Consider the following 22,168-nt stretch of genomic DNA (forward strand, 5'->3'; position numbering starts at 1 on the left):
CCACTATGGAGAACAGTATGGAGGTTCCTTAAAAAACTACAAATAGAACTACCATATGACCCAGCAATCCCACTACTGGGCATATACCCTGAGAAAAGCATAATTCGAAAAGAGTCATGTACCAAAATGTTCATTGCAGCTCTATTTACAATAGCCCGGAGATGGAAACAACCTAAGTGCCCATCATCGGATGAATGGATAAAGAAGATGTGGCACATATATACAGTGGAATATTACTCAGCCATAAAAAGAGACGAAATTGAGCTATTTGTAATGAGGTGGATAGACCTAGAGTCTGTCATACAGAGTGAAGTAAGTCAGAAAGAGAAAGACAAATACCGTATGCTAACACATATATATGGAATTTAAGGGAAAAAAATGTCATGAAGAACCTAGGGGTAAGACAGGAATAAAGACACAGACCTACTGGAGAACGGACTTGAGGATATGGGGAGGGGGAAGGGTGAGCTGTGACAAAGCGAGAGAGAGGCATGGACATATATACACTACCAAACGTAAGGTAGATAGCTAGTGGGAAGCAGCCGCATAGCACAGGGAGATCAGCTCGGTGCTTTGTGACCGCCTGGAGGGGTGGGATAGGGAGGGTGGGAGGGAGGGAGACGCAAGAGGGAAGAGATATGGGAACATATGTATATGTATAACTGATTCACTTTGTTATAAAGCAGAAACTAACACACCATTGTAAAGCAATTATACCCCAATAAAGATGTTAAAAAAAAAGAAAAAGAAAAATGATAATAAACAATAAAAATGGGAGGTGGAGAAGGAAGGCTCACTTTCTTACCTTTCAAAGTAGAGAGTCAAAAACAAAAATCTGATCTCAAGAGTATTCAGTATACATTGGTAGGAAAAGTTCATAAAGTCACAGTAGTTTTTTAATTCATTAAGCTCATATTCTGGCAGTAGGGATATTTAGCTAGCTGTTCCTTTTGTGTTATAAAGAAGAGACTACCTCTTACCATTGGAGAGTTACTAATTCTATGTATTTCTTTTTCTGTCTCAACAGAATTGTTCAGGAGACAACTTTTGATTTGGGAGGAGATGTTCATAGTGGGACAGCATTACCAGCGAGCAAGGTGGGTGATTGTCTCTTACCTGACAGGACTGTGTTTGTTTCGCATAACAGGACGTCTTTGATGAACTACTGATGACATCCTCGTAAAAGTATTGTACAGACAGACTTTAATAGTGGCCTGCGTGTGGGTGTCCTAACCACTCGTGTCTCTCGTGGTGATACGTGAGCAGCAGACCGTCTTTTCCGCTAAGGCCGGGAGGCTGTGCTCTCTCTCCCAAGCAGTGTGTCCTAGGCCTGTCCTCTGTGTGGCCAGCCTTTCTCGCTCAGGCCACCCCCGCAGATAGCGGACTCCTGCCCTTCTTACCTCAGCCTGGGTCCCGGCTCCCACCTGCCGCTTCACGCCCGTGGGCGCTGTGCTCTCTCTCTTGCACAGTTGGTTTACTTCTGTCCTCGTTCTGGTTCCCGTCTGCTGGGTCACACCCCACACCCAGACTCGGGGACTGAAGCAGCAGCTGTTTTGTTTCTTCGTAGCTGTGCAGGGCGGTTTGGGCTCAGTCTGCTCTGCTGGTCTTGCTGGTGGCTCCTTGTGTGGGACGGCTGGTGGCCGGGACCCCTCGCCCATCTCTCTCCACGGGGGCGGCGGACGTCTTAGTGCCTCACGAGAAGCGCTGAGCTCCCAGGCCTTGCGCCTTCCACTGCGCCGTTCACGGGCCCGGCTCGGGGGCAGGAGCTGCTCGCGTGGGGCTCATCTTCGGGCACCGGGACAGATTTTTAAAACCCTTCCTTCCTGTCCTCTCCAGCTACTGCCCGTTTCCTACTCGTGTTCTCAGCATGGTTTCTGGCAGGGATCATCGGCGGTGGCCGTGTCCACGGCCTGCACTCCATCTCCTTTCCCGCCGTAGGGCCGCGCCTGTCCCGGGCACCGACGCCCCCGGTTCCAGGTCCCGTGTGGTCCGTCTCCGCGGTGCCAGCACCACCCAGCGAGGGCACGCCCTCCGCCCCAGGGCCTCTCTCGCCCCCGTCTCACGGCACCTTCCTCCTCAGTCTGATTGGTGGGTCCCCGTCCCCCCCCCACCTGATTCTGAAATTGGGGGCCAAGGCTTCAGACCTCGGGCCCCCTTCTTCCGTTGGTACCTGTTCCCAGCTGACCTAAGACAGTTGGATGCCCTTTGTGCGCGCCACTCCCGTCTTGGGCGCCAGCCCCCCAGACTCTGCAGCACCCGTCACATTCAACGCAGCTGGGACAAACGGAGACTTTCTTTCTCACGCACCTTCTCTCCCTCACCCTTCCCCACCTCGGGGCCTGACGTCCCATCCTCCAGCGTCCTCGGCATCGCTCGACAGAAACCTGTCGCGGGCCACCCTGGCCCCCCTCGTCCCCTCACCTGGTCACGCCCTCACCCGGTCATCGGCAGGTCCCGCCGGCACGGCCCCTGCCCTCTGACCCGCCTTTGTCTGTCGTCCCCGGGAGAGTCTGGCTGAGGCTGCAGCCGTCCTGTGGCGGAGGGACCGCAGAGCTTCTTAGACGGCAGCCCCTCCTCTGCTCTTCCCTGGCCCGTCATTCTCCTCCCGGCAGCTGAACCGAGGTATTAAAGACGTGAATTAGACGTTGCTACTGCCCTGCTTCCGAAGCCTCTGGGTGGTTTCTTGTCCCGCTGTCACACGGTCGTCGCTCTGTGTCACACAGCTCCTGGGGCCCGGCCCCCTTCCCTCTCAGCTCAGCATGTGCCACCACTGCTTCTGTTCCCGGGACGCCCACCCCCTTCCCACCCAAAGGCCGGGTGGGCCTGCTTCTCGTGGAACGCTCTTTCCACTGGTTGTCCCCCAGCGAGCCCCTTCTTACCTCGGGCTTCCTCTGCAGTCTCCTCCATGAAGGAGTCTTCCTTGAGCGCCCTGGCACTAGTGCACACCGTACGTGACATTCTTTGTGCAGCCCTTGACACCGTACGCTACTTGTTTGTCGATTGACTGTGGAGTGTGAGCTTGTGAGGGTAGTAGGGCTTGTGTGCTCACTGCTGCACTTCTGCTGCTTAGAAAAATGCCTGGTAGTACGTAAAAGTCTCAGTAAAGATCTTCTAAGCAATTTAATGAATAAGTACTCTCAGAACCCAATATAATAACCATCTTTATAAAAAATTTTGCTTCTTATAAAAACGCATAGTCAATATAGAAAACTTGGCTAAATTGAGAAAACGTGTAAAAAAAACTGAAAACAGTTCGTGGTTGGCTTTTGGTAAAATTTTGGTAGATCCTTTTCTGAACTCCTATGCGTGTGTGTGTTCATGTGTATTTTAACATGATTAAATCCTTCTCTACACAGACACACACCTTTCTTTCCTGCTTCCTTCAGCTGTTTTGTGAGCATTTGTTCTAAAAATCATTTGAAAACAGCTAAAGTGGTTTTGTAACATGTTAGTGTATAAACATATCAGTTTATTTGTTCATTGCCTTACCATTATTCATTTATAACAACTTTTTGTAGTCTACATGTCGCCATCCACTGACCAAGCAATTTTATTTCTGTAGCCATACCTTAACAAAGTAATTAATTACTGTGTGTGAATATGTGTGTGTGTGTGTGTGTGTGTTTATACACACACAAACAAGCACAGCTATCCTGACACTTTATACTGATGAACATTTTAAACAACCTAATAAAAATTGGTTTAATGAACCTTGACGAATAGACAACAGAATGTTAATACAGCCATTACAATTCTGTAACATAAAAATAATATTACGAGATGTCTACAGCATTAGAAAAAGTATCTTTTACAGAGTGTAGGCTGTGTAATGTCATTTATGGGAGATATAAAGAATGGAAAGATACATGCTGCACAAGGTTAATTCTGGTAGGTAAGGCCAGGATGATTTTTATTTACTTATCTGTGCTCAGTTTCTACAGTAAGGGATGTAGCAAGAAGTCTTACATAAATTTTTTGCTGCAATGGATTTTTTACCTAAATTTATTGATTCTGTTCTGATTGTTTTCTGAACATCAGTAACTCATCCCTCTGTCAGCCACAGGCTGGCTAGGACTGGGCACTGCTTGGAGGGACTTACATCGACTGTGTGGGGTTGCTTCATAGGTGTCTTTTCCCTGTGTTGATTAAGGGCAGGAAGCAAGCCAGTTTCGGTACTGAACCCTTCACTAGGTTTTGAGCTGTGATGAGTGAATTCTTACATCCTTCCTTAAAACTCACAAGTAAACAGAGAGCCGCCTCTTCGCGTTGTGCACATACCCTGTCCACTGTGTCCTGACCCAAGAGAACTCCGTGGAGTCAGGTCGCTGCTATTACTGGACTTTCTGCAGGGCCCTGGTGTGTGTGCCCCACGCCTGCATGCCTGTGTTTTAGAGCCAGACGGGGAAAGTGGCCGTGTGTGCTGTTATTCTCTCAGTGACTGTGCTCTTGGGCACACTGCCGCGGACGTGGCATCCTCGGCACTGCTGGGCCCCTCCTGGCCTCTCCTGTCCCTCTGCGGCCCCCCCCCCCCGCCTCCCCCGCGACGCTGACTGAGTGTGAAGCGTGGTTGGTCCGCGTGCTGTGTTTAAACGCCCTGTGTTTCCCCTGGACTTAGAGCTCCTCCAGGCTGGACGGCGACAGGGGGCTGTCTGCCGCCAGCACCGCCGAGCGAGGGATGGTGAAGCCCATGGTCAGAGTGGAACAGCAGCTGGACTACCGCAGGCAAGAAAGCAGGTGGGAAATGGGTGCCTTTGGAATTGTGAAAGGAGTGAAAGTACACCTGGAGAGGGTTTGGGTTAAAGGTTACTCACTCCAGAGGTTTGGCTGACATTTTTAGAGTGTTAGCAGTACTTTAAGGTTATTTCCTTTTCATGTTACTGAATTGAAAAAAAAAAGCTTCATCAACAGTTACATCCCTCGCTTACATGCCACGGCCTCATCCAGGTGAAACGGGAGGCAGTTTGAATTAAGATGTTTCCATGTTAAATGTGCTACTTGGTAAAAACAGGGAGAAAGGGAATTTTTGGAGGATTTTAATATTTGATCATTTTGATATTTAGATAAGACTAATCATTTGACCCATTTCCAGAGGAAATCCTCACGTGTTTAAAAATACACAGAGCCAAGAATGAGGTTGAGGTTGAGTGTCTCAGAGTCACGGAGCGCATCCCGCTGCCTCACGCCCTGACGGCTCCCCGTTGAGAGACGGAGATGAGTCTTTTTCTCTGCTGGCACTGGTCTTGCCTAGTTTTTTTGAACAGAGAGCATAGACCTTTTGTTATTTCCTTTTCTTAAGATTTTTAAATATATCTCACCTTAAGTCAGAATTCTGCTTCCTTGTGGCTTCTAAAATTGTTTCGGTGTAGGAAAGCATGGTGGTTCATTGTAGGTGGTGAGCCCTCCTCGCACAGAAATGGGGGAGCTGGGTGTGAACGCTCTCGTTATCAGCAGTGGAGCCGGGAGCGCTCGTCTTTGGTGCTTTTCAGACTTTTGATGAGGCCATGCTGACCGTTCCCTTTCGCAGATCCAGTAACCAAGGCATTAGCTGAGGCAGGTCGCTTACATTTGGTGACAGGCGACAAGCGACTGATACAGTTCTTAAGTTTTCCGTCTTGCAGCAGAGGGCACTGTACATTATAAGATTTTAATAGCGTTCATCGTAGTAATTAAATCTGTGGACTCATCTGGGAATCTCAAGTTTTTACCTCATTTTTATTATGGGCTTTTGGTTATTATTCAGTACTTTTTTGTGAATTTTTTTACAATTACAATATGAATCATTATACATGGAGAATTTTTTTTAGATGTAATAATAAATAGCCTACTTTCTGTGTCCGGACTTGTTTTTGGTAGTATATTCTAGAATTAGATGTTCAGAACGGTGAATTAGTATTATAAGGAGTTAACCTCATTTGCTTATAAGGTGATCAAGAGGTGTGTATCATAGTTCTTAGCCCATAAATACTTGAATAAGCAAATCATCATTAGGGGAGGGGAAGATTGATTAGGATAATGTTTTTAGGGTATGCAAAATTAATAAGTATATACTTACTAACTTATTAATACATTAATAAATATATGATAATATAGTGTCAGAATAGCCATATGATGATTAATTATATGTCAGAAATTATTTTTTCCTGTGAGCATATATTTTAGTTAAGTTTTTTGCAAGGTCATATTCTTTTGTTTTGCCAAGACTTGTTTAAGTTTTACTGGATATAAATATGTGTTGCTTTGTTGATATGAGGACAGTGATGGAAACAGATGGTTCTTCCCATTTTCAGTCTCTGTTTTTCGTGTATATAATACATTGTTAGTATAAGCAGTTCTTCTACACTGGTACGGTCATAAAAATCTAAGTGGCTTTCATGAGCGATTAAATACTAACCTTAGTCAAGAAAACAATTATGAATGATGGAAAAGACTTTTAAAGTACCACTGACACATTTTAAAATTTTTTTCAATGAGAATTTAAATTCCTTATTTTTAATAGATGTGTTGAAGTGATGAAGCATTAAAAAAATTTGGTAAAAATTTATCCAGGTTCACGTTATGGGTATTAAATTGAAAATAACTGCTTAGCTACATTTTCAGATGTTTACAAATACGGCAGCATAAGAAAGACATTAAAATAATTGAGCTTTTGAATTACTTCTGTTTCTAAGAGCATTTTTATACCTAAATTATTGAGTTAAATCCAAATTAATAAATCATAGACTGGATAATAAACTTTGAAGCATGTAATTTGGTGAAAAGAAGGTTTTTTTGTTTTTACTTTTCATGTTTATGATAGTTTGAATGAACTCACATTATATTTCTCCTTATTCATCTTTTGGTGCGTGGAGATGAGGATGGAGGGACCAGAACATTTGTTGTTGGAAAGGAATCACTTTAGTTCGCCCGTCTGTACCTGCAGATCTGTAGTCAGCCGTGTTAGTCATCCTACAGCGTGGTCACCGTGCGTGGGGACAAATGCTAACACTGAGTGGTCAAGGGGACCTGGAATGGCAGGGGTCACGTGTCTAACCTCTATTGGGAGAGAAAGGCGATGTCTAGCTCTTAGGACACTTTTCTTTTTCCTGTGTGAGAGCTCAGTTTCAAGCTCAGTGTGGTTTAGATTTTCTCTGTGTCTCCCAGCAGTGTCTCTTCATTGTCACTTGAGCCATCGCGGTAGCAGGTGCCTGGCAGCCTGATCTCTCTGCTCCACGCGACGTCTTCATCAATAATAAAGAAACAGGGTCAGATCTGTTCTCCTGAGGGAAGCAGATACTTCAAGGACCTGACCTCTGTGAGGAGCTGGGACGTGGTCACTCCCAGTTCACTCATTTGAACGTTTGAACAGGTTCCACGTGAAAACCAGTCATCGGGCTGTGTGTTATTTGAAAAAATTTTATATATAGACATTTAAGAAATAGTTGCAGAAATCTGCACTGGTTGTCGGTGATGTTATTAGCTAATGTGACCGGATTTTAAGAAATGGCCATTTTCCTCTTTCAGAACTCAGGACGCTCCTGGGCCTGACCTAATACTGCCTGCAAGCATTGAATTCAGGGAAAGTTGTGAGTAATTTCAGATTCCATTGGTAGTGAATTACTTCTTGTTCCATTTTTCTCCATCTGATTTTCATGGGGTTTTTTTGTTCTTTTTTTTTTTTCTTCTTCTTCTTTTTTGAAATCTTTTCACAGCTGAAGATTCATTTTTATCTGCCATTATAAATTACACTAATAGCTCTACAGTCCATTTTAAGTTGTCACCTACATACGTGTTATATATGGCGTGTCGGTATGTATTGTCCAGCCAGTACAGACCCGACGTCAGTCCCGCAGAACGGACGCACAAAGTGATTGCCATTGTCAACAAGATGGTGAGCATGATGGAAGGGGTCATTCAGGTAAGCGCCAGCCTGCAAAGCCAGTTCAATGACCGTGTTTATAATTTTTAAATCAGTTAAGTTAGTTTTTTTAACATTTCAGATTTGTTTCCATGTTTGACTTCGTCTTAATTTTTTCTAAAACGAAAGTTACATAAGTAGGATTAGAAATTGTGTAGCTTTAAAAGTTGAAAAGAAATGTAAACTTCTTTTCTGTTTCTTCCCTCCAAAATTTAAACTAAGGGAAGAGAGACTGTACATGGTAACATAATGATCATGAAAAAGACCCTTGAAATTACACTAGTTGTGAGAAGGCATTGAGAATTTAAAAAATAATAATAAATTACTGAGGTGAAATTCACGTAACATAAAATGAACCATTTTAAAGTGAGTAGTTGGGTAGCATCAGTACATTCACAGTGTTGTGCAGCCTCCTGAACTTGGTTCCATAGCTTTTCCATCACTCCAGACAGACCCCTCACCCACCGAGCGGTTTCTCTCCATTACCCGCCCCATCAGTTCCTGACACCTCCTTAGAATTTTTTAATGGTTATGAAAAAGGACTTGTTCTTTTATAATGAGCCTACTAGGATGTTGGTAGTTAGCATCTGGGTTTTTTGATAGCAAACTTGTGTAGGTATAATGGACATCGTGACATTTCTCACTTACGATGAAAATCAGATTCAAATTCTTTCATAAACCAGTTTTAAAGTTTTCGGGAAATTAGGATATTTTCGTGGCAGAATGGTTTGTTTCCTTTAGTACTGTCTTGTCTGTAGTTGATAAAATTGGCATAATCGTTTTCCAGACTTTTAGATAACTTGGAGGTTTAAAGTCCTTAAAAGTAAATTTACAGATTTTTTTAAAAAGTGTTCCTAAATCACTTGTCAACACTATTTATTACTCAGCTGTGAAACTCTAGGTATATAATGTTACATAGCATGGCTAGATGGTTTGATTGTTTTTCTCCTGTCAGGATACTTTTCAAACTAGAAAAGACTAGTTTGAGGCAGACTAGTCTTTTAATTCCCTCAGAACTGTTTTAAAAGGCCAGACATTTGCAAGAAGGGTTTCTTTTATGTTTGAGTGGTTAGCCTGTGAATTTGAGGAGGTTATGAGTCTTCTACCCAAGTGAGGAAACAGATAAAAAGGAAAGTCGTTCTATTTGGATACCATTTTGTTACTCTCTTATTATTTTATAGACAGATGTGGATTTCCTTTCCAGTTGTCATTCAGAGCCATTGTCTGTCTTCCATCGCGTTTGAATTTCAAATTATCAGACTCCCATCAGCAAACTACTTTTGATGGACTTTTCTTAACTAGGCAGTGAAATCACCATTATCAGGACAAGCCTTTCAGACTTCAGATTTAGGTTCAGTATGTGATTGGAGATCTAAAAATCTTCAATTTTTAGAGAGTAATTATGGAATAATTTAAATTCTTTCATTTTTTGTAAAAACCTACTTTCAAAAAACAAGTTACTCCTTTCTAGTATAGAAATAATGCACCTTTAATACATTTTTAAGTTCTCAGCTCTTACTGTTTTTGCTGGTCTTTCTTGTTTTTCATTCTTATTAACTGGTCCAGGAGAATAGACGCTCAAGTTATGTACGTTTAAGTCGTCTCAAACACGCAACGCTGTTACGAGATGTTAAGAAGTCCTTTTCTTTGTAAATCTTTTAAAGAGATCAGTGTATTCATTTGTTTATTGTAACATCTTCTTTATAGATAAACTCTAGGAATTCCCTTCGTTACTGTGCCAGTTTTAAGAACGTGAAACTAATCGTTTACGCCCTGGGCTTCCAGAGCTGCCTCAGACTGTAAATGAGTGTGTAACGTGGGAATAGCGTAACTAAATGTCGTACCCTCATGTCGTACCTTCATGTTAGTGTTTTGATTTTTTTTTTTTTTTAACTATCATGATTGTTTACAAGTTTCTTTCTCTCGTTCTGCTTGGTTTCCCCGCGTCTGTTTTTCTCCAGGAAGTAGACCAGGTTGATCAGGTAGGACATACTGCTGGGAGCCGATCCTCCTGGCTGTGTTGGCTTAGCTGAGTTTCTCATGCTGCTTCCATGTCAAAGTACAACAACAACCGGACCGAGGCTCATAACACTCATTTGGCAGCTGGAACATGCAGTACTAAAACCCTTTTTGGACTGTGCAGCCTTTATCAGCATTTCATAACTTTTGCTTAATGCACTTCAGTGTGGATATGAAATGACAAAAGTTCTGTTTCTTCTCTTTATTGTTTATCCTTGGTTCCTATTCTTTGGATCTCATCTGAGGTTGCCTGGCCTGCACATGTGGTCGGGAGATGACACGATAGATCAGTACTTGATACCGAGTTGCTTGGTGTCCAAGCCAGTGACTTTGAGTATCAGGGTGGCTGTTGGGTAACCATGGATACACGTGTGTATACTTCACAGATTACCAGATAATGCACAATCTCCAATTTGGTGGTGTATTATTCGATACCTCCGTCCCCCCACTGATTCCATAAATTGTAGCTCACTAGATCCGTGTGTCTATACGTGAATCCTAAGAAGTCGCAGTGGGTCTTTACTTTCCATTGCTATGTATGTACCCAAATTCCTCTGCACGTATCTGGTATCTGTGGTAAATACCTTGGTGAAGATGGGAAGGTACTGGTCTATCTTCAGCAGCTTTTCAAGAGCATTCCTTCTTATTTTTGTTGTTGTTGTTTGTCCTGTGGTTGCTATGGAAACGTGTTCTGCCTGCAGAAACAGAAGAATATCGCAGGGGCGCTTGCCTTCTGGATGGCGAATGCATCTGAGCTGCTCAACTTCGTAAAGCAGGACCGAGATCTCAGTCGAATCACGCTGGATGCCCAGGATGTCCTGGCACACTTGGTCCAGATGGCCTTTAAGTAAGAGCGTGTGTCCGGAGGTGATGCTGTCCTGTAAAGATGTGAATCATGTTTTCTGGTTAAACTTTCAAAACTAATTTTCAGGGGTTTTATTTACCCTAATTGAAGATGGATATCAAGAAGCATAAATAACTATATGCAAAATGCGTTGATTTAATAAATTTAATTCACTTAGCTATGTTTCAAGAATCCTGAGAGTAGAACTCTTACATATATTTTTTACATGAACGATATTTCTAAACAGTACGAATTGTTTCTCTCGTGATATTATGTCTGATGATAGCAGGGCGTCCTTCTGAGATTATTAAAATTGTTTACTTATTTTCAGATACCTGGTTCACTGTCTTCAGTCAGAACTGAATAATTACATGCCAGCCTTTCTGGACGACCCCGAAGAGAACAGTCTGCAGAGACCCAAAATAGGTTAGGCTTCTCTTTTTCTCCTTCGTCCCCTCCTTCCCTCCTTCTCCTGTTTGTTTAGCTTCATTTTAATATTTGCTGTATGTGAGAGGGAGGTATTATGAAAGTAATGAGACATCCTATTGGATCTGGCATCCTTAACTAATAAATTGTGATCACCACGTGTCTTGTTTAAGAAGAGTTACCTTGTCGCATCCTGCTGGTGCGACATCAGACTTTCCCAGAGGTCTGTCCGGGTGAACTTAAGTAGATACAGTTCATACCGCTACGTATTGGTAGTTCGAGACCACGTCACTGCTCCCTGTTGGGGTGAGATTGCTGTTCTAAAGAGGTTGAACGGACGTCACGCGTGTTTACCGCTAATTCCGGAGCGCTCTCGGTGACGCAGTGCCGTCTCTCTGCACAGACGACGTGCTGCACACGCTCACGGGGGCCATGTCGCTGCTGCGCCGCTGCCGGGTCAATGCCGCGCTGACCATCCAGCTCTTCTCCCAGCTCTTCCACTTCATCAACATGTGGCTGTTCAACAGGCTGGTGACCGACCCCGAGTCGGGGCTGTGCTCCCACTACTGGGGCGCCATCATCCGCCAGCAGCTCGGGCACGTGGAGGCCTGGGCGGAGAAGCAGGGCCTGGAGCTGGCGGCCGACTGCCACCTCAGCAGGATTGTGCAGGTGGGTGGTCCCAGCCCCGCTGCCCTGCTCAGTGGCGCTGTCGTACACGTCTCTGGTTCTACCACGGGGGGAACGTGGACTCCGCAGAGCTCAGCACCCTCCTTCTGGGGTTTTTCACATGTACACGTAGGTTTATTAGTTTGCCTGGGTTGCTTGAACAAAGTGCACAAATGTGGTGGCTTAAACAGCAGAAATGTATTGTGTCTGGAGGCCAGAAGTCTGAGGTCAAGGCCAGGGCACGTTGGTTCCTGCGAGGGAGACTCTGCTCCAGGCCTCTGTAGGCTCTGCTGGCTCTTGGCAGTCTTTGGTGTCCCCGGGCTTGTGGACACACCACCCGTCCCCGCCTCTGCCTTTGTCTTCCTGGACGCACACCTGTGTCCAAACGTCCGCCTTTTATGAAGACGCCAGACCTACTGACCTGATTTAACTTGATTCCTTCTGTTAGAATCGTGTCTCCAAATAAAGTGACGTTCTGAGGTAAACAGGGTTAGGACTTCCCCATATGAATTTTGGAGGACACAGTACAGCCCATAATAGGTGGTACTCAGTAGAATAAATACCTTAAAGGGTTTTTTAAATTGAGAATAGTAAGGTATATTTCATGAAGCTCCTTACTGAAAGATAAAGTCCAGTTTGAAAATGGATGGTGACTGCCTCTTTAGGAATACAAAGCCAGGTGACTGCAGAGCAAAGACCTATAGCAGATACACAGATAAAGAGAAAGGGATCTAAGCACACCACTGCAGAAAATCATCAGGTCACCAGGAACAGAGCAGGAGAAGAGGAAAGGAACAAAGGAGTACAGCAGAGCCATGTCCTAATGGCTTAACCAGTTCTAGGAACTTCCTAGGTATTAAGACTAGGAGCTGGTGTTTTGCAGTTAAGGAAATGAGTATCTAGAGCCTCATACCCTAGGACATTTTTTTAATATTATTACAGTGTATTATTACAGTGTATTATTACAGTGTATAATTTTGTATTTTTTTCTCAGTCTCTTAAAAAGATTTAGTTTCGAAAGAGGTTTCTGCCCTCTTACTTTCATTGAATCAGCGAGTTATTTAAAAAGTCATTACAGGGACTTCCCTGGTGGTCCAGTGGGAAAGAATCCACCTTACAGTGCAGGGGACGTGGGTTTGATCCCTGGTCCGGGAACTGGGGTCCCACATGCCGCGGGGCAACTAAGCCTGCACGCCGCAACTGCTAAGCTTGTGCTCCTCAGCTAGAGAGCCCGCGTGCCACAAACTACAGAGCCCACGCGCCCTGGAGCCCGCGCACCACAACTAGAGAAGCCTGCCCATCACAACGGAAGATCCCGCGTGCCTCAGCGAAGATCCCACGTGCTGCAACTAAGGCCTGATGCAGCGAAAAATAAATAAATTAAACAAATAAATAATAAATAAATCTTTTAAAAAAGAAGTCATTACAGTGGTATTTTACTCAGACCTTAGTAATTGGTGATCTTAGTGGTTATATAAATGTTGAAGTTTCTAAGAAGTTTTTGTTGTTTTTGTTTTTGTTTGTTTTTGCGGTATGTGGGCCTCTCACTGTTGTGGCCTCTCCCGTTGCGGAGCACAGGCTCCGGACGCACAGGCTCAGCGGCCATGGCTCACGGGCCCAGCCGCTCTGTGGGAAGATGTGGGATCTTCCCACACCGGGGCACGAACCCGCGTCCCCTGCATCAGCAGGCGGATTCTTAACCACTGCACCACCAGGGAAGCCCTCTAAGAAGTTTTAAATGCTCTCTGAACATAAATTATTGAGTCTCATTATAAATATATATTTTAATAAAACAGTTCATCTAAAAACCTTTACGATGCTTTGAGTTCAGTTTAACACATATAGGTAATGTTAATGGAACTGTATTTTCTTAAAAACACCTTGCATTTCAAAATCAAATTAGCAAGTTATTGCAGTTTTACAAATGTTATGTAAAGGGGAATATTTATGAAATACTTTTAAATCATGATCTTTCATGTTGCTCATTCCAAATTAGGCAACCACTTTGCTCACGATGGATAAGTACGCACCCGATGACATCCCAAATATAAACAGTACCTGCTTCAAGTTAAATTCGCTGCAGCTTCAAGCCTTACTTCAGAACTACCACTGTGCACCCGATGAGCCTTTTGTCCCTACAGTAAGTGACAGCACCACACTGCCACTCCATGCGGGCCGTGTCTGCACAGGGAAATGTGGAGAAAAAGGAAAATTTATGTAATCAGTTCTCTTATTTCTTTAGTGAGTAAGATCATTCACTTGGTCGTCTCACGAGGTCACTTTTGCTATTGATGTCTGTATGAGTTAGAGGTCGGTGCAAGAAGTGGAAACTACATAAGCATGTTAAGTAGAAAGGGATTTAATTCGGGGATTGAGGTTGTTGGAAAATGGTTGGAAAGCCGGGGCGGGGAGTGAGGAAGTTGCCCTGACATCTGAGTTCTCGGGCGCAGCGCTGTGACCCGAGACCCCGAGTGCCATCCTTGTGTTCACGCAGCAATAGCCGCAGGGGCTCCCCAACCTGTGCAGAGGTGTCTGCCTGGTAAAACCCAGGTTCTTGTCCAGAACAGAGTCTGCTATTTTGGGATGCCTCCTAGAAGGGACAGAGGGTGAGAAGCACAGGAAACAGTACGTGCTGCAGCTGGCTCTCTATAGAGAGGAATGCTGCATGTGCCCTGAGAATTCGGCAGAGAAGTAACCTAATTGGATGGATGGCTTGATCTCCAGTGTGGGGTTATGCCTACAGAAGACAGGTACAGAATCGCCCCAACCTGGAAGCTACTACCTGTCCCCAAATAGACCGTGTCGCAGTCCGGTAGAGGAGCCTGGCGCGGCTGCACAGCAACGCAGGAAGTCACGCACCCGCTCTACACGCTGGGCTTCCCTTTGCATGGGCTTGGGGGCACAGGAGGACGCGGCTTAGAAGCCTGGGTGGCCGAGACTTTGGGGCGGAGGGCAGGGCAGTGAGGGCAGCTTCGCAGTGGGTGTGGTTCGGTCCCCCGAGCGGGCTGGTTGGTGGGGGCGGAGCGTTCGTGTGCTCAGCTGTACAGTTAGGAGTTGTGAACTGTCCTGTGTGTACGTTATCTCACTAACGGAAAGTTTTTAAACAAGAATCACCCATAAACCCATAATAAGGCAATAACCTGCGTAAGCCGGGAATAGATATTTTTGTCCTGATTTTTTTTACATTTAACATTGTGTGAGATTTTTCCGATGTCGTTAAGTATAAAAATAAGGTTATTAGCAAATGGATGTTAAAAAATTGTGCAAGGAAAAAACTATTTTTGAGAAGGGAAAAAGACCGTTTTCTTGTGGTCGAAGTATTTCTTTCTGTTTAAAACTACAGGTCTTTGGAAATTAATAATTAATATGGAAGCTGACATATTAAGAGTGTGTGCTGTACTAGTGTTTTATTGCTTTACAGACTGATTTGAATTGTCGATAGACTTCACTCTCCCTGCGCGTGTGTATGTAGCCACGCTACGCGTGCTTAGACGTTTTTCTGACAGCTGCTGGTCAGCTGCGCCCGTCACCGAGCGTGTCCTTAGCTCTGTGTCTGTTTTCCAACCAGGACCTGATGGAGCATGTGGTGGCTGTGGCGGAGAACACAGCCGACGAGCTGGCACGCAGTGACGGGCGGGAGGTGCAGCTGGAGGAGGACCCCGACCTGCAGCTGCCGTTCCTTCTGCCCGAGGACGGCTACTCCTGCGACGTTGTCAGAAACATCCCAAACGGCTTACAGGAGTTTCTGGACCCTTTGTGCCAGAGAGGTGGGTGGCGGTGCCCACACCTGGCATCCGAGCTGGCCCGCATGCAGGCGAGCCTTGCGCTCGTGTGTGTCAACCCACCCGCATTGTGTGCGCCCTATGTGCTGGAAAAGCTGGGGGTCCAGCGGCTTGGAAGGGAGCGTCCCGTGGGGACGTGGGCTCAGAGGCCTGCAGACCATGGGGTCCTGGGTGTTGCCCCGGCTACCCGCGAGCTTGCCTGGTGTCAGGTTACAGCAGGAGGGACCTTGGCTGCCCCTCCCTCCTGGGTTCTGTGAGAGCCTGGGAGCTCCATCTGCCCCGTTAGCGCGAACCGTAAGTGTTGGTGCCCCCAGAGCAGAGCAGGCAAGAACAGCACCAGCGTTAGAACCAGACGGCCGGAGCTCTGACCCCACTGTCGCCTTTGACCTCCCCCGTGCAGTGGGCGTGTCGACGGTGCCACCCCACGGGGCTGTCTTGAGGATTGAGCAGGTGGCTGAGTGTGGAGCCCCTGGCACTGTGGCACGGGGCGAGCCCGTGCACGTCACGATGCCAAGCTCGCACACGCGTGTGTGCCGATGCACCGGCACAGCGCAGCTCGCTTCCCGCTTTTACTCTGTGCCCTCTGTCCACCCTCTTGTCGATGTGTTCCGAGGAAGACACAGGCCCACCTCGGAGGCGCCGTGGGTCTGGTTGCAGGCCACGGCGATGAAGAGGATGCCGCAGGAAAGCAAGGCGCGTGGAGCTCTGGTTCCCAGCACGTGTGCAGAGGTTATGTTCACACCGTGCTGTAATCCGTCTGTTAGGCGTGCAGAAGTAGTACGTCTGAAAAGCAATGGACGGGCCTTCGATAAAAAAGTACCTTATCGCTGAGAAATGCTGGTCACCGTCCAAGCCTCAGCAAGTCTGAGTCGTCACAGATCGATCACAGGCCACCGTGACACACACGATAATAATGGAAAAGCTTGAAAGAGTGCAAGAATTCCCAGAATGTGACACGCAGACCTGAAGTGAGCAGATGCTGTGGGGAAAGTGGCGTCGACAGCCTTGCCTGGTGCAGGGCTGCCACAGACCTTCCCATCTGTGGGAAACAGTCTTTGCAAAGTGCGATAAAATGAGGTCTGCCTACCACAGTTACACCTGAGCCACGAGCTTTTAAATTAGACCGGATTTCACTTCTCGTCTGCTGCTTTTGCGTAATGTGGAGCTCAGATGAGTAGCAGAAGAGAAGCAAAATTTAGGAGTTAACTTTTCTATTATTTTTTTTTTGCTTAAATTAAGGTCCGTAGATATATAAATATATAAACTTAGTGTGACTTTTAACTTCAGTGAATGTTCCAGTCACCACAATAGGTCTTTACGTCTTCAAAGGTTTTGATCGTTTTAAAAAATTCATTTTATAAAGGCTGCTGCTTGTAACGAAATGTGTTTGTACAGCAGCTGGCAGACGTGTCTGTAACCCTCCCCGGAGCGCTGACTGAGCTCTTGGTGCTGTCCTGGGAGAAGCACAGGCAGGGTGGGATGTGGTTCTTAAAGCATCGGTGTGTGTGCAGGATGAAGGGGCGGGGGCAGCGGTGGGCTGGCAGAGCCCTCAGTTCAGCCCTGACTCTGGGACAAGCGGGGCGGAAGGGAGGGGTGCGGGCTGCAGGCACGTCTGAGAGAGCTTCAGTCGGGCAGCGGGAGTCCCTGAGCCACAGTGGCCTGAGCGGGGGCCTGGTAGGGAAGTGGTGGCCAGGGCAGCCGCTCTGGGGCCGTGGGGCTGCTTTGGGGTGTCCTCCCTGCTCCCGTGGGCTCCCTGACACTCACGCAGCAGCCCTGCACCTTCACCGCCAGGCTGGTTCCTGCTCTCCTGCTCTGAACGTCCCCGTCGCCTGCAGTTGGGCGTGGCACCATCTCCTGCCAGTCCTGGCCCCCTACCTGCAAGCACACGAGCCGTGTTCCCAGTACTGGACCGTGTGCTGTGTGTCCATGTGGTCGCTCCCCGCGTCCACTCCTCTCCCCGCTGTCTGACTCCCGGCAGTGGCCCTGTTTTTCTGAAATTTCCAGCCATCACCCCTTTGCCTGTGGACTCAGCCTCTCCCTCACACTGCTGCCACCTTCCCCCTCCGTGGTTCTCCCCGTCTTCGGTGACACTTGGTGCCAGTGTGTGAGCCGTCTGTGTGCGTCCAGCAGGACGGGCTGGCGGTTGTCCCTGCTCTCCGCCTGCTCAGTGCCGGGCAGAGGGCCTTCGGGGCCACGTGCCGGCAGAGCTGCTCTTCAGGGCCTTGTGAATAAGCCTGCGGAGGCTGACTCACCAGCCCCCGTGGGACGTGCTAGGCGTGCTGGGTACCCAGCTGCCGGCTCCACAGTAGGTACTGCGGAGAGGGGCTTGGCCAGCCCGGGGGCAGCCCCATCCTGACTGCACGATGCCATTTTTTCCGTGATTTCCCCTTAGGCTTTCCCGAATGATTCGTTGTGGGGCGTACGTGTATTTCCTCACGGTCTAGGCGGCCCCACGCTCTTTTCGTACATCTTAGATGATAATGTAGCCAAGTACAAAGCCACTTTTAAATAAGACTTACAGAGAACTGGGTGTTTTCTTCTATGACGTCAGCGGTTTTAATTCTTCATGCTCAGTTTTTTTGTAAGCCAAAGAAAGAACTGCTGTGTGCTCTCAATGTATGTTCCTTTGGCTTTTTCGTGTGATACGATTCTATGAGAGAAGCTATAAAACCAGCACAGACTCATACCTGACCTGAGGTGCGTTCCTGATGCTGAGAAAGTAAACTGTCTGTGTGCATATGGTCCAGACATGCAAACCTGATGTTTAAAAAATTAGAAAATTACAACTGTTGACGTTTCAAAACCGTGAGAATTATGATTCCCTAAAGCATGGGAAAGAGAAGTAAATTGTAGTAATATTTCAATGAAACTGGATTGAAACAGTGATTTTTTTTTGGAAAAAAAGGACTAAAACTAAGTAAAAATAATTTGTGCCCGTATTTTAATTGAGTATATTTGTGATGTCTTCTTTTCCCTCTGCCACAAACAACCTCATAACTGTCCAAAGATAACAGCCCCCCCACCCCCACCCCCCCAGCACCCAGGTCGTGGGGACCAGGGCGTGTCTGGCAAGCAGTGTGCTCTTCGTAATTGTGAGCTGCTGCTAATAAGACCACTTTGGAGAAAAGAAGAATTGTGCAGGGCCTGCGTGATCTGACTTTGTCACGAAATCTCTGAGAAACTCTGTAAGATCTGACAAATGAGGAATGACGTAGGCTTAGTGTTGTAAAGATGTCATTTGTCCCTGATGAACATATCAGAGATATTCTTTAAAACAGTATAAAATGATTCTAAATTTTCGTTTGGAAGAAATTTAAGTGAGTGTGACTTGTCAGAAAATGTGGGCAAAGAGTGATGAGAAAGAGGCCAGTCCTACCCCAGAATTGCTACACGAGTGGAATCAATCGTTTGCCCCAGCGCGTGAGCCTGTGCGCAGACGTCTGTGCTGGTGCCGTTCTCTGGCCCCTCTTTCCTTTCCTGTGTTAGAGATTCTCAGCGTGACTGAGGAGCTCTTAGTTGAGCAGAGCAGGCCAGTCTGCAAGGAAGCAATTTCCGTGCACTTCTGTAATTTTTCATCGATGTAAGAGAAAAAGTCTTTGGAATAAAGAAGAGGGGAGACCAATTTCACTTCTCTGCTTGGTGCTGAAATTCCATTGGACCGAAGCAAATACGCAGTTTTAAATGTCTGATGATGCCGTTTTCAGAGAGAGTAAAAGTAATTCAGGAAAATAAATGTCATTAGGCGTCATGCAGTTGCTGCTTTCGGTTGCTTCCCTTGTTGAAGATTATGGGTCCGACGTGTGCTTTGCATTCTTAACAGTTTGCCTGTTTTCTCCGCAGGATTTTGCAGGTTAATTCCTCACCCGCGCTCGCCAGGCACATGGACGATATATTTTGAAGGTGCAGATTATGAGAGTCACCTTACGCGGGAGAACACGGAACTGGCAAGTATCGTGACAATGACAGACGGACAAGGAAAAGAAGCGGGTGCCTTACGATTTGAAAATATTTTCTTTATTTTCAGGCCATGTCTGTATAGTTTTGTCTATAAACAAATGGTACTTTTAAAAATAAGGCATACTTATACCCACAGTTACATCAACCATAATACCTATTTAAAATATATATTAATATGGTAGTCTCAATGGGTTTTATTAGAAAAGTTTTCTTTGGTAAAAGTATTTTGTTTTTTCTAGTCAGTTCTGCCTTGTCTTAAATGTGTGCCAAATCATTTACTAATATTTTGTATCTTTCTGAAAGAGCGGTCATCCCGGCATTCACTAGCCTCATAGATTTTAGGGAGAATTCTGCCTTGCTTCCCACAGAGATTTAAACAAGAAAGGGTGCTTTTCCTTGTCTTAGAAAGTGGTGCCAGACCAGAGTTGTCATATGCTACGTACACTAGCAAGTCATTCCAGGAAAAACACAAACAAATGAAATTTTTCCTTTTAGAACTCTTTTGTTCCATTCCATTTACCTTAAACGTTACCTTAAATGTAATTGCCTCTTAAGCCACGTAAGGGTTCAGGGGAGCCAAGCAGAGTGACCACACGTTGGGCAGGTGACTGTGGGCAGGGTCCGTGTGCTACGTGCGACGGACGTGGCAGTCAGTCCCCTGGCCCTGACACCAGTGTGCCCGGGCCAAGCTTCAGGGATTCTCGTCTATGCAAAACAGCCACAAGTCTACTGAAGCTTTAGAAACTTCCTTGTGGTGTCCTAACTTATTCCTTACTCGAAACATTGTGCCTAGTACTTACCTGATTTCTAAGAAAACCAGAGTATGTAAGGTGACAACACTGAATGTAAGGTGAACAGTGTGATGTGTTTTGTATATTAAATTCAAAGTCATTATTTTTGCTTAGTAGCAAACTTTAGATTTGAGCATCTCCAAAAACTGAATTAGTTGGTGATTGCTGTTACACCAAGTAGATCACATTTAAGTACCGATACAGTGAATGTGCCGCTAATACTCTTTACTAGCTGTTGTTTAGCTCATAGCAAGTAACAGCAGCAGCAATTTCTAATTCCCAGACGTCACAGAAAAACAAGTGCCTTAGATGGAATCACTGATTCTTTTCAACTTTCTAGTTTATTCGTGGATCCCTGAGAAGATTTCAGGTCTTGACATTTTAAAAAGCTTTGTCACCTAATCTTATTTATTTCCCTTAAAATATTATCATCCAGACTTTGGTTCCGAATTAACAAGCCATGTGTACAGTCACCACTTCTTGGCCACGTACCTGCATACTTACGTGTTTAACTGATTGAATTCTGTCAGTGTGGGCCCTGGGAGTCTCTTCTTTACTTTTGTTGGCTCTTTCACGTGCGGTAGGACATGTACAGGACATGGAACTTCAGTGGCTAATTTTACTTGCTCATGTGTTGGTGGATCTGTTCAAAAACTGGCCTGTCTCATTGGTCGGTAACTTATTCCCCAGCCACGGGCTTCACAGAATCATGCAGAACTTTGGGTCCCACTGTCTGAAGCCTGTGGCTGCTGTATTTTTGCTGTTGAATTTTCTTAAGAGACAGAGATGTGAGATCATCTTTGTCGTCACTGTTTTTGCAGTCCTCCCCATAGACAGTGTAAAGTAAGTGTAAATTTCTTTTTTAAAAAACACCTAGTAATTGGCGCTGAAAGATAATAAAGTAAAAATTTAATTTTATGATCAGGCTTTTCTCATGTGATAGTAATGCAAGGTTAGTTTTATTTTATAAATTAAGTTCTTTAGATAACATTTAAATAGCATCTGTGATGATTCATCTTTAAGGCTCTGGAGTCAAGACTATTGGTATTTACTTTTCCAGGTCACTCCAGGAGGAGTATCTGTGTTCGTTGATTTTTACCGTTTCCTTTTCCACTCTCCGTTGGTTTCCTCTCCCCACTACCGGAGAGAAAACGAGTGACCGAGTGGCGGTCCTTGCGTTTCAGGCCTGTGGTAAAGTTCTGTTTCCATCTCTTAGGCTCAGCCTCTGAGGAAAGAACCGGAAGTAATCACGGTGACCCTCAAAAAGCAGAACGGGATGGGCCTCAGCATTGTCGCAGCAAAGGTAGGACGGCACAGGTGGTGGCCGGGCTGCCAGCCTTCATTCGTGAGGCCTTGGACCAGCAGCTGTCGGGGCCGAGCTGCGCGTCCAGTTCTGCGTCTGGGAGGGGGCGAAGGCGTGGGAATGGAGCCCCGGGCTCGCTGCGTTCCCGGGGTGACGACTCCGCGGACGGGCCAGGGTGCGAGCTCCCCAAGCTGGGCAGGCGGTGCTCCCGGGGGGCCAGGGCGGGGGGGACCCGACACCCTGCTCCCGTGTCCGTGTGCAGCGGGCCCCCGGGTCCCTGGCCCCCGCTGGCTGCAGCTCCTGGCAGCAGGGGTCCTAGAGGCCGCGAGCCGCGTGCACGCACCACACGGGCACTGCAGCAAGGGAGCACCGCACGGCCCGGCCCTGTCTGGGGAGAGCGGAGGGGAAAGAGGGCCTTCGCTCATTTTGAAGACTCTCCGTTGACAGGTGGGGTGTTCTGTTTCTCAGAGAAACGAAAGGGTTTGG

The 22,168-nt window shown here is 46.3% G+C and overlaps 1 protein-coding gene across 12 annotated transcripts in view; it reads left to right on the forward strand.

The window, feature by feature from the left end:
* Positions 1-22,168, forward strand: part of AFDN (afadin, adherens junction formation factor) — a 138,853-nt gene that overhangs the window by 80,558 nt on the left and 36,127 nt on the right. For 6 of the 12 annotated variants that reach the window (XM_033836593.2, XM_033836597.2, XM_033836589.2 and 3 more), the window contains exons 11-22: positions 1,028-1,097; positions 4,616-4,734; positions 7,501-7,562; positions 7,689-7,894; positions 9,856-9,876; positions 10,615-10,760; positions 11,089-11,183; positions 11,587-11,852; positions 13,846-13,989; positions 15,418-15,616; positions 19,472-19,575; positions 21,596-21,682. In XM_033836593.2, the coding sequence (XP_033692484.1) occupies positions 1,028-1,097; positions 4,616-4,734; positions 7,501-7,562; positions 7,689-7,894; positions 9,856-9,876; positions 10,615-10,760; positions 11,089-11,183; positions 11,587-11,852; positions 13,846-13,989; positions 15,418-15,616; positions 19,472-19,575; positions 21,596-21,682 (1,519 nt within the window). The remainder of the gene's footprint in view (positions 1-1,027; positions 1,098-4,615; positions 4,735-7,500; positions 7,563-7,688; positions 7,895-9,855; positions 9,877-10,614; positions 10,761-11,088; positions 11,184-11,586; positions 11,853-13,845; positions 13,990-15,417; positions 15,617-19,471; positions 19,576-21,595; positions 21,683-22,168) is intronic. The other 6 variants (XM_033836595.2, XM_033836600.2, XM_033836596.2 and 3 more) reach the window with 2 other exon arrangements.

Source organism: Tursiops truncatus, chromosome 12, assembly GCF_011762595.2.
Source record: "Tursiops truncatus isolate mTurTru1 chromosome 12, mTurTru1.mat.Y, whole genome shotgun sequence".
NCBI lineage: Eukaryota > Metazoa > Chordata > Mammalia > Artiodactyla > Delphinidae > Tursiops > Tursiops truncatus.